Source organism: Pseudopodoces humilis, chromosome 2 (genome assembly GCF_049639895.1).
Source record: "Pseudopodoces humilis isolate 2021_Gansu_Grassland_sample_001 chromosome 2, ASM4963989v1, whole genome shotgun sequence".
In the NCBI taxonomy this organism is placed as follows: Eukaryota; Metazoa; Chordata; class Aves; order Passeriformes; family Paridae; genus Pseudopodoces; species Pseudopodoces humilis.
The window spans coordinates 58,943,001-58,955,227 of record NC_142201.1 but is presented as its reverse complement, the minus strand read 5'-3'; the positions used below and the strand labels follow the sequence as shown (position 1 = coordinate 58,955,227).

At 36.7% G+C, this 12,227-nt stretch overlaps 1 protein-coding gene across 1 annotated transcript in view; it reads left to right on the top strand.

Moving 5' to 3' along the window:
- VWA8 (von Willebrand factor A domain containing 8) overlaps positions 1-12,227 on the top strand; it is a 179,516-nt gene that overhangs the window by 62,701 nt on the left and 104,588 nt on the right. The window contains exons 16-20 of the mRNA XM_014250977.2: positions 56-133; positions 3,113-3,228; positions 4,177-4,283; positions 6,203-6,309; positions 11,377-11,448. Coding sequence (XP_014106452.2) covers positions 56-133; positions 3,113-3,228; positions 4,177-4,283; positions 6,203-6,309; positions 11,377-11,448 — 480 coding nt within the window. The remainder of the gene's footprint in view (positions 1-55; positions 134-3,112; positions 3,229-4,176; positions 4,284-6,202; positions 6,310-11,376; positions 11,449-12,227) is intronic.

The following is a 12,227-nucleotide window of genomic DNA, read 5'->3' as shown; positions in this document are numbered from 1 at the left end:
TATGTGGAACTTGAATATCTTGCAGTAAGATTAATATTGTTTTTCTTTCAACCAGATTCCAAATGTACCCAGTGTTGCTGTGGAAAAGTTGTTGTCAGTAACACACAAGCTTCGGGAGACAAATGATGCCACCGTGAGTCTTTTTTTTTTTTTTTCTTTTTTCTCTTTGAATTTACTATCTCCTGCTGCAACTGTCTTAACAAAGGCTAGGTGAAATGTGCTAAGCTATAGTGTTATTTCAAAGGCTGCATAATTGGAAAACCATCCCCAGAAAGCTGTTGCTGGCAATTAGTGTGCTGCATACTATAAACTTCTTTGATTTATGATGTATGTATTTGGAAGCTCCGTAAGTTTTAGGAATTTGCACTAATCCCAGAGAATCAAGAACAAAACATGTGTCAGCAATTTTAAGTGTGTGTCTCACAGTGAAACATGCTGAGGTGCCTTTTGGATATGTATGGATATAATCACGTGTGTTCAGGTATTTTTTTATTACTTCACTTTAGTAATTGGCAAATTGATAGCTGAAGTTATTTTGGCTTTTTGGCCATAGGAGCTATGTAGTAATTATAAAATGACAATGGGCAGCAGCAGAGATTCAGAAAATAGAAAGCTTCAGAACTCCTGGCTGCATTGCTGCTATAGGATATTCTACTAAAGAAGTAATGTCAAGAAGAATAGGTTCTGCTGACCAAGTGACCACAGAATTCTTCAAAAATGCACAGTTAAATCACAGTGAGAAGAAAAAGAAATTATTGCTATGGCAGCTAAAACACAGCATGCCTTTGATATAAGTAAAATGTAAAAACATTTTTAGTGGAATCCAGCAGTACCAGCTTAAATAGTACACAAATTTAATCCGTTGTTTTTAGTTTTCATGATTTTAACATGAATAATAGTTTTTATAGTTTTACTATTTGAGAAGTTGAGAGAGACTGTTATGTTCTTTTGAGCTTAAAAAAGTAAGTACAAAATTGACTTCTAGGTACGGTACACTGTTGGGACTGTCAACAGAGCTTCTTACATCTAACGTATAAATATATTGGTTTTGACATACTTGGAGAGATACCATGCCTGAATAGAGCATCACAAAAATCTTCTCCAAATATATGGATACCTACAGAATTGTGAAATATCTAAATTAATTATGTGATACTGAATGAGAACTGAGTCACAGTGTGGTTCCAGAGAGGATTCTTGTAGATCAGCAGTGACATGAGACATGTTGGGAACATCACACCTGTGCAGAGAGATGGAATGTGTGCGTTATGTACATTAGGCTATTTATAGAGCTGTCTAATTAAATAAGTCTCTGCCAGAGATTATCCTGAAATATTAACCATTGTTTAAAATGATTTTGTTAACAATAGAATACCTGTAGACTGTTCATTCTGTGGGCGTTGTCTGCATCATTGTAATTGTTTGCTTGGTTTACAATAGAATTGGAGACCACAATCAAGATCCTGTTGAATTAGATGCCTCAGATACATATTTAAAAAATTGTCACTAACACAGTTTTGAGTTTGCAATTGTTCAATATAAAAAACCCAAACAAATCAGGTAATAGAGGAGGAAATTTTGTTGACAATACTTCCAACTACCAGTTGGAAATAAGCAGCTGTTATACGACTTTTCCTCAATGGGCCTATCCTCTATGAATAGTAAGGAGAGAACATTTACCCTTCCCTCTTGGCCTTGCTTCAGGCATGGCTGAGTAGGTCTTGAAGTAACACGTGAAATGACGTCATTTACATCACAATGTTTACAGTGCTGGGTTGTAAACCATGGTTGTTCAGATGTTGCTTCACAATCTTCTGTCAGTGAAAGCAAGAGAAGCAGGAGTAGTAATCTTTGCAGTTAGCCCAATCTAAATAATTCTTGTTCATTGCTCAGAGGTATGTCAAAAAGTATTATTCTTTCCTTTGTCATTTGAGAGAAGTTTTGTGTGATTTCATAGAACTGACTTTTTTTTTTCTTTTAAATTTAAATGCCTTTTTGTCAAAACTACTGTTTTTAGGGGGACAGAATTGGTGAATTAGTGTTAAGATATTTCTTTTGCTTAAAAATTAATAAAGGGGAAGAAAGGCTCTGAAATTCATTAAATGTTGCTTTTCTGTCTTTTTTCCACTGGATTTAAAATGTCAAGATTTTTTTTTTTCCCAATTGAAACAGCATCATATATTAAGACAATTTTAGTGCAGTTAGAAATCTTATATAAACTTGTATAAGCCCAAACAAAACATTTTGGAATTATCCAATTAAAATATTTCATTTGACCCAGGCAAAACATGGCGTGACTTATCAGATTACACTCATTGTTGTGTGTTTCCTGCTAAAATAAGGAACCTATTTGTATTAGATACCTTCATCCGGTAGATATAATTATAGAATGATTTCTTTCTCAGTCTTTAGATCTTTAAATACATGGTTGCTTGTTTTGTGGTTCTGTTTGTTTGTTTTTTTAAATTTCGCTGTGTTTGTTTGAGGTCTGCCTTCCCTAGCATTGAGTAATTTCTATAAATCTTTGCTGAATCATGTCCAGTTTTTAACATTTGTTTTAACATCTAGACAACAGCAAAGGACACAGTGTTCCAGTAATGGCCCTCCCACAAGGCGTGTGCAGAGGTGATACAATCTCCGTACTGCTGCCCAGTGTTGTCTTGTTTATATGTCTAAGAATCCTGCCAGACCTTTTTGCCAGAATGTTACATGTGGAACTCATGTTCAGTTTGTGAAGAGCGAATGAGTTTTTAGCACATTGATCCTTTCACAGTAGCTAACCTGCTTTTTATTGCTGATATTCATGTTAGGATTTATATTGCACATAGAATTCAGTTCACAGTACTTTTTTTCTTCCTGTTGCTTATAAGTGATATTTTAAGGCTAATCTTTTGATGGCATAATGATTTCCATGACAGTGACTTACTGCAAAAAATACAGAATTACAAGCTTGCCTGTTAATGTGCACGAGTTGCTGTAGAAGGCACAAAGTATCTATGAATCAGGAGAAAAGTTGAAATAATTCCTTTTGGATTATGTTTTTCTCCTGACTTGTTTGCTCTAAATCCCTCACACGGATTAAATAATTAAACTACCCTGTATTTTTTGACAGGCACAGTCACTGGCCTCGTTTTTATCTACTCGACAACTGTTGCGAATTTGTCGTCGACTGTCACAACATCCAGATGAAAGCCTTTATGATGCTGTTAATAAAGCCTGCCTTTCCAGGTAGAACTGCTAGTTTTGGTGGAAGTTCGAGGGCTTCTTGGTCAGTTGCTAACATGCAAGATAGCTTTTAATGTATTTTAGTAAGTAATGCAATTGCTGTCTTGCTCCTTGAAGTTGGTAATTTCTTTCAAAATATTTCTGTGGTATTCTCAAACCTGGAAAGTAAGTAGAAAGGACTTGGTATGTTTTTCCCATCTTTATGAAGATATGTCATTACACTATATAAATTAGGTCATCATTATCAGCATTGCTTCACTGTCTAAAAACACTCAAAGCAGGACCATATTAATGTCTAATTTGACTTATGTTTCGTGGACAGTTTCAGTTCTAAAAGCTCTGTCTAGAAAAGTTATGAGGGTTTTGTTTGCTTTGGGATTTTCTTTGTGGGTTTTGGTTTGTTTGGACTTTTGTGGTTTGGGGATTTTTTGGGGGATCTTCGAAAGAAAGCAAGTTGTTATCAAAAGGTTTGGAAAACTGAAAGGATCTATTTCTAGACACCTCAGTGCTTACTCTTTCTCTCTGGAACATAAGATCCAAGTGAATTGAGTAATGAGAAAAAGGTATTTCCAAAAACCGATTGTTTCTGTTGTGGCTCTAACTTGCAATAGAATGAGGACATCACATGCCTCCAGTTCTAAACCACCTTATATTACAACACTATTGCAATATTTGATGACAGTGAAGCTTTTTAAAAAGAGTATACCGCCACAAGTGTAGTTTATTGTCTAAGAAAGAAGCTCAATTCCTCTCCTTGGGAAAAGGTGAAATGTAGAAGACTTTTTTTGAAAGGAATAGGCATTCACGGTTTGGAGGTTCAAGTAAATCTTCATTTTAAATTTTAGTTTACAGATTACATTAGGTTTAGATTTTTAGATTACAGAAAATACTGGAAACTTTAAAAAGAAAAACCCTTAAAATACAACCTCCCTATTATTCTCCTTCTTTTAGATTTTTACCAAACCTCGCCAGATCAGCTTTACATAAAAATCTGCAGGATTCTGGTATTGAATCAAGTCCAGTTGATACAGAGAAACTAGACGGAAAGGATTACACATGTAAGCTTCTGCTATTTCTTTTCCTGCTCTGCATGAATGTTATTCAGAGTGCTGGATCATAAAGGTGTATTAGTTATCCTCAAAATTAAATGTAATTTGCTTCAGTTTTCAGTATCTCTGACTTCGATCTATCAGAATGAGTTGCTGCTCTCAGTATGTTGTGTTGTCTGCTGAATTCCCTGTTCATGGAATTTTGTTTTCCATCATGTTTAAGTGTTTCTCAGTCTAGAAGATCCACGTCTCAGGCTTTTAATACTGCTTTTTAATTTCTTTTCATCACTGATAGCTAGTCCTCTGTACAGTTACAGCCTTAGTTTGATCTGTTTTTTTATTTCTCTGGTCTGTTTTTTTACAAGTGCTCCTTTCTCTCCTCTGTTAAAATCACCTTTGTTTTTTGAGATTCTTGTTACAAGTTTTGTGCTATCATTTGCTTTCATTCTGGTACACACTTCTTTGTTATTCTCTTTAAATTGCTGTCATAGTTGCATGTCACCTTTATAGAGCAGGTCTTTGTTTCTTTGACTTACCCAACTTGTACTCATTTGTAGTAGCCTTAAGGGCTATGCATATATTTCTGCTTCTGCAATTTTTCTCACTTCTATTTTCTCATTCCTATATGACCCCCTTCATGCTAGCTGTATATCTTTTCATATCTTCTGTCAGGCAGCATACTGTGAGCAATTTGCTGTTTTCCATTCATGATGTTTTTCCTTTTCTCTGCCTCACCAGTGTTATCTCTGCTCTTGTTCTTCTGTATGTTTGTTCCCAGTTTTGTGATGTATTAGATTTCTATATTTTTGCTGTTAGATCTTTGCAGTGGTAAATACATCTTTGGTTTTAATTCACGTGGATTCTGTTTTTATGAATTTATTAATGTGGGTGTATATAGAAGTACATATGTAGATACCAATTAGTAATGGATATATAGTTTCTATTATATGCAGTATAATATGTATATAACTATATACAAATATCTATGCAGCCATATGTATATACATATATAGCTGCATCTATCTATGCATTATCATATCTCTTATTCACATTTTATATATATATAAAGCTATGTATACAAAATAATTTGAAGTCTTGCCAGTTGTGTGATGCTACCTGCTTACTTTTTTTTTTTGAATCTGGATACATCCCTTGAATTTTATGTGTTTCTCTGTTTCACGCCATAGAGGCAAACAGCTAAAAATATCTGTCTAGAAATAAGGGTATTTTCAGTTTTCAGGTTAAGAAATTAGTAGAAAAAAAAAAATTTATTGCATGTTATTATTTACACTTGTTATATTCCTAAGTACTTAATTTGTGGTTCTTTTGATCTAAGAATTTTTTTATCGTACTTTTTCTCTCAGAGCTGTAGTTGAGGGATATTTCAACTATGCAGTGCTGAAAGGGAGAATCAGCAGTGGCTCTGTACTGTTGTGGTGGGTGTGCTCTCCCCTCTCAGCTGAGCACCCACACAGCCACTCATTACCTCACCTTTGCACCTCACTCCACAGTTGGGGAGGGGAGGACAACAGAAGAATGGAAGTGTGAAATCTTGAGGATTGAGGAAATGTAGCCTAACAGTATTGGTGATGTTCCAGTAATACAATGAGAGTGTGAAATTAAACCAAGGCAGTGGTTATAACTTCTGGTGTTTCTTATAGTCCTTTTCCTGTAAGATCACCATTTCATAATTTATTATAATAGACTTCTTTACAGTTTTAAAGAGAATTCAATTTCATAATAATGCAATCTTTTGTAAATGGATACTCTTCCAAGTGTTCTCTTTATTTAGATAGAAATAATTTACTGCAAATCACAGCCTTGTTAAAATTCGTAAATAGTTGCTTGGGAATGCTGGGTATTGATTGCTTGTCTGCTTAGAAGATGTTGTAAGAAATGTATTTGCTTGTTTCCTGGAAAACGACTAGGTGAAATAAACAATGGGATTCTGAAGATAGGGTCTGTGACCATGCCAATTTATAACTCAGCTGAGAAAATGAAAGTGCCAGATGTTTTGTTTTATGAAAATGCACAAGTAAGTACAAATCTCTGATTTCTGAGTCACAAGTTTGTTAAATGTGTACTAATGGGTAAGCTCATATATGTAGTAAATAATGTACTAACTAAATTTTAACGATATATTTTTGAAGTAGTTTCTTTGGTCTTAAATTTTTCTCATAGTATTTCAGACATGTCTTCATCCCTGTGTGAAGAGATTATAACAATTTTGTTGAACATTTTATTTATGTTTACTGCTGCTGGACTGATCCACCCTTAGGGGCTGGATTGTAGATTGCATCCCGAGATTGTGTTTTACAGGTCTGTTGCATAAGTTGTACCTCCTTGGGGTGGGTTGACCTTGGCTGAACTCCAGGTGCCCACCAAGCCACTCTATCATTTCCCCTTCCCAGCTGGACAGGGGAGACAAAATAAGCTGGAAAACAAGTCATAGGTTGAGATAAGGCAGTTTATTAAGCCAAAGCAAAAGTTTGTGTGTGCATGGTCAAAAAGAAAAAACAATTTAATTCTCTACTTCCCATCAGCAAGTGATGTTCAGCCATTTCCTTGGAAGCAGGGCCTCAGCACTTGGGGTGGTTGATTGGGAAAGCAAACATTGTAAATAACAAATGCCCCCACTTCTACTCCTTTTCTTAACTTTTGTATCTGAGCTGATGTCATATGGTATGGAATATACCTGTGGTTACTTTGGCTCAGTTGGCCTAAGTGTGTCCCGTCGCAGGATCTTGCCCACCCCAGACTACTGATGGGGGGGAAATGCTGGGGAGACAGTGCTGGTGCTGTGCCAGCCCTGCTCAGCAGCAGCCAAAGGTGTGTGATCAACACCTTTCCAGCTACCAAGGGCTGCTATGGGAAAGTGAACTCACAGAATCATAGAATATGCTGAATTGGAAGGGGCTCGAAAAGATCATTGAGTCCAACTCCTGGCCCTGTGCAGGACCATTCCCAAGAATAACATCATATATCAGAGAACATTGCCCAAACACTTCTTGAACTCTCTCAGGCTGGTGCTGTGACCACTTCTCTGGGAAGCCTGTTTCAGTGCTCAGCCATCCTCAAGAACCTTTTCCTGATATCCAACCTAAAAGTCCCCTGATATAGCTCCAGGCCATTCCCTCAGGTTCTGTCACTGTCACCACAGAGCAGAGATCAGTGCCTGCCGCTCCTGTTCCCCTCATGAGGAAGTTGTAACTGCAATGAGGGCTCCCTTCAGTCTCCTCCAGGCTAAACTGACCAAGTGTCCTCAGCTGCTCCTCACACGGCTTCCCCTCAAGGCCCTTCACCATGTCCATTGCCCTCCTTTGGACATTCTATAACAGTCTATATATTAATGCCTTTCTTACATTGTGGCGCCCAAAACTGCCCCCAACACTGGAGGTGAAGCTCCCCAGCTCAGAGCAGAGTGGGACAATCCCCTCCCTTGCCCAGCTGGCCATGCTGTGCCCAGGACAGGGTTGGCCCTCCTGTCTGCCAGGGCACTGCTGGCTCATGTTCAGCTTGCCATTGACCAGGACCCCCAGGTCCCTTTCCAGGCTCTGCTTTCTGGCCTCTCATTCCTCAGTCTGCCTGTACATCCAGGGTTGCCCCATTCCAGGTGTAGAATCTGGCACTTGTCCTTGTTAAACTTAGTAAGGGTGGTGATTGCCCATCTCTCTAATTTGTCCAGGTCTCTCTGTGAGGACTCCCTGTCCTCAAGGGAGTCAACAACTCCTCCCAGTTTTGTATCATCTGCAAACTTGCTTGTTACCCCTTCCTGTCCATTAGTATCCCTTCCAAGTCATTTATGAGGATGTTGAGTATGGGAATTCCAAGTACAGAAAGCTCTTGAGATCTTGTGTATACAAGCTCAGGCATAGACATGAACACAGGGTTTGATTTAAGACCTTGGAGACAGCTTCCAGATTAGAATCATAAGCAAGAATGTGAGTTTAAATAAAAGACATTAAATTAGGTGTAGAAAGTTTTAAGGTTTTAAAGTTAAGATATAGAAGGAGTTGTAAAGGTAATAAGGAGTTTAAGGTATAACAAGTTGTCTTGTGTGTCATTATATGATTGGCTAAGAAGGTCCACACTGCGGCAAAGACATATAAAACAAAATAATTAACTGCTGGTATAAAAGTAGAAGCATTCTTTTGTGGCAGGAGTTTATTGGCTAATTAACATTTAAGAAACCTTGTAACCTGTGGTGTTGTGACCACTGACCAAGAACATCTGGTGAACATGGTAAAGACGTTCTCACAACTTCATGAGCTGTAGAAGAAGAATAATAAATCATGCTTTAAGACATCTCCCTGTGGTCCTGTCAAAATCCTGACAGTTGTGGAGCACAGGACTTAAGTTGAAGCCCTGCGGTACCACACTAGTGACTGATATCCCCCCATTCACTATAACCCTCCATGCCCAGACTGTGAACCAGCTCCATCTCAGCCAGACCCAATACACTTCTTTAGAATTAATATTGCATGTTTGAAAGCCAGGGTGAATAGTACTTAGTAAATTAGTTATTAGAGTTATTAATTATTTCTTTTAGATAGTTTAGCTTATTAATTCGACATAAGTGTCAATTAGTTTGTAGTAGTAATAGTAAATAGTGGTTAGTGAATAAAAGGAAAAGGATGGGCTTTGTGTCTTTGGGTTTTTTGGTTTCTCTTCCTCCAGCACCCGTTTTGTAGAGCAGCTTTCTTCTCTACCTAGCGTGGAAGCCTCCAAACTGTCAGACAAAGGTATCCTTAGGAAGAGATTTACTCTCTTGGTTACCTTTAGAATATTTTGCTACTGGAAAGCGACACTGATAGCATGATCTTGTGAAATACTTCACTTTTAGGGGCCTGGTGTGGGTTTCCGTACTTTCTTTTTCCGAGTATTTTTTCATACCTCACTTAAAATTTTGCCCCAGAAAGACTATGCTACATGGGTATCACCATTTAAAGGTAATGACAAGCCATGCAAGGGGAACAGATGACAGACTTCATCTTCCCTACTTATACTTCATGTGAGATTTTGTTCTGTGTTGCAGTTTTGATAAAGCATATAATTTGTGTCTGTTGGAAATGAAATCCTGAATTGTTCTAGCGCTTAACACCTGCATTGCTTTTTCCACCTTCTTGCTTATAACTTCAGAAAAACCGTAGACAAAGCAGATTTTATTCAGGAAGCAGCAACCAAATACCAGTCAGGATAGGTGTTCCAATTTCTAAATGAATTCTACTCTTCTTTTCTGTATTGCTACTTTGTAGCTTGGTCATTCAAGTGCTGTAATGATCATTTAATAAAACCTGCTGGAAAACAAATTTGATTTGAGTTTAGTGCAGTGCTTCATTACCTGAAAGGTACAGATATAAACTGAAAACAGAGAAAAAGATATGTCCTCAGCCTTTTGCAGTGCTGCACAGTATAATGAAACATATAGATTTTTGCCTTTGTATGTTTGGTCTTGAAACAATTCACATTACAGTGAAATCTAATATTGCCATGGAACATTGTTGTTGGTCCACAACAGGTGGCATAGGGATGTGAGTAATTTTTTTATGTAATATGCCAAATGCCATTTTCAGACAAGGCATTGGGGAGCATGGATAAATAAAGGTGATAGATGTGTCTATTTACAAGTTCTTTGCGTAAATAGCTAATATTAAATGTCTCCATGCATCATAATACAATGCTAATTTAAGTCCTGGTGCAAAAAAAAGAACCAACCAAAGAAGAAGTATCAATACATAGTATTTCTTGTGGGTAAGGTGCTTTGCAGGGGAACCATACTCATATTTGTTCAATTTAGGATAAAAAAGACATCAAAAGGTTGTATTTGTGCCTTAGCAATAAAATTTAAAAATGTAATCAGTGTGTGTGGTAAACTGTCTTCCTAGAATTTCTCCTGTATCTGGTCAAATTCATTCTCCTCAGTTACAAGTTTCTAGTCTATACACATGCCAAAAAATAAAATAATTTGCCTTGAAGTTCTCTCCTTAAATTGTGTATTGAGTATTCAGTAGTCTTTTGAAATGCCTGGTTAGGATTTCATGGTATTAAGCTGTGTTTACAAGAGTTTCTTTCCCCACCCCCAGCCTGTGTTCTAGAGAGATTTGGAAATTTAAAATATCCTTCACACAGAAACTGAGGGTTTCTATGCTCAGAAATTATAAGCAAGCTGCTGATTTTTAATTTTTGTTTTAATCAAGTACTAGAGATGAGATGATACTGTGTTTATTTAAAGACAATCATTCATTTCTCTAAGTAGGCTGACTGACCTACTTACAGATGACCTATTTTTACTAGATACAGTGGAGAAATATACATGACTTTATTGCAAGTAAAGTAGTCTGCATTGCCACATTATCTTGAAACCCTTTCTGTCCTTTTAAACAAATCATTTGTGAGAAACGAGATTAAGATTAAATGATGTACAGTGTGTGTTACCTTTTATGATATTGGATACTGGATATATGTAAAAATACACTTCCAGCATTTTGGCTTCAATTAGGCACATATGAACTAATAATTAATAAAAGTTGAATAGTTAGACATAGACTGTAAAGCACATATAAACACTTTCAGACTCAAGCATGCATTTTCCTATCTTTATTTTCTTTGAAAATAAAGTTTCATTAGAACATAAAAAGTATATTTGTTATTAAGTTAAACCTGGTGTTTAATGTTTAATAAAATATATGTGTATAACTAAATTATGCCTTTTATTTTTGTAATGTTCTACTAGGATATTGCTGGAAAATTGGCACAAACTGAAAGAAAGTTCTTACACTCTGGGTGACAGGCATTCAGCTAAACTAAAAGGAAATATGCAAGGAATGATTACAGACAATTACAAGTATTTAGGGAAATCAGGTGCCCACAATGCATTTGAGCAGAGGATGTAAGTGCTTAATTGTTCTAGTCACTGGATATATTGCCTCTGCTATTATTGGCTGAGAAGCTCTTGCTATGAAATAAGTAGCTGTAAGTATAAAGTTCAAAAATATTTGGCCCCAAATCCTTGAAGCTAGGTTCCTGTTGTGCCACTGTCATTAGTGAATGCATAAACTTGAGAGCATAAAATCAAATGAAAATTGTGGTTTTGTTTCTATAGCATATGATGGTAATGGAAGATATGCTCAAGGATTTTCTGCTGGGAGAACATCTTCTGTTAGTTGGCAACCAGGTGAGTTAAATATTTCTTGCAATGCATGGAACAAACTCATTGTTTAATAATGAAATTAAATCTGTTTTACTTCTTTTTAATTGCATTCATTTCTACTAGTGAGGTATTTGGCCTGTTTTTCAATTCCTTATTTGACAGTGTCCAAGTATTTTATGGGCACACATTTGTGGAAAATGTAAATGCCATATATGTGTTTTATATGACTGTCTGAATAAAAAGTCAAGTCATTAATCATGGAATAGTCTGAGTTGGAAGGGACCCATAAGGATTATCAAAGTGCAACTCCTGGTCCTGCAAAGGACATCCTCAGGAGTCACTTGCTGTGCCTGAGAGTGTTGACCAAATGCTTCTTGAACTCTGTCAGGCCTGACCACTTCCCTGGGGAGCCTGTTCCAGTGCCCAAACACCCTCTCTGGGTGAAAAACCTTTTTCTGATATCAAATCTAAACCTCTCCTGACATAGTAATAGCTATATGTAACAGCATTATCATTAAAATCTTCAGTAATGGTGTTGGTTATCCTTCTTGACTATGTATCAGACCACTCCTTTAAAACTCTAGTGGTAGGTAAGAGGTATACACTTCAGTATTACCTAAGTCTTATTGATAGCTAAATATTAGTTTTCTCTAAGAGTGACAGATTTGTATAGTTCTTTGACTAGTATCTTTGCTGATCAATACTTGACTTTTTGGGGGAAATACCAACCTCACCAATAATCTCCCTTTAGTTTAGCTGTCCCTTAGATAGAATACAATAATTTTTTAGCAGATGTTTCTCTT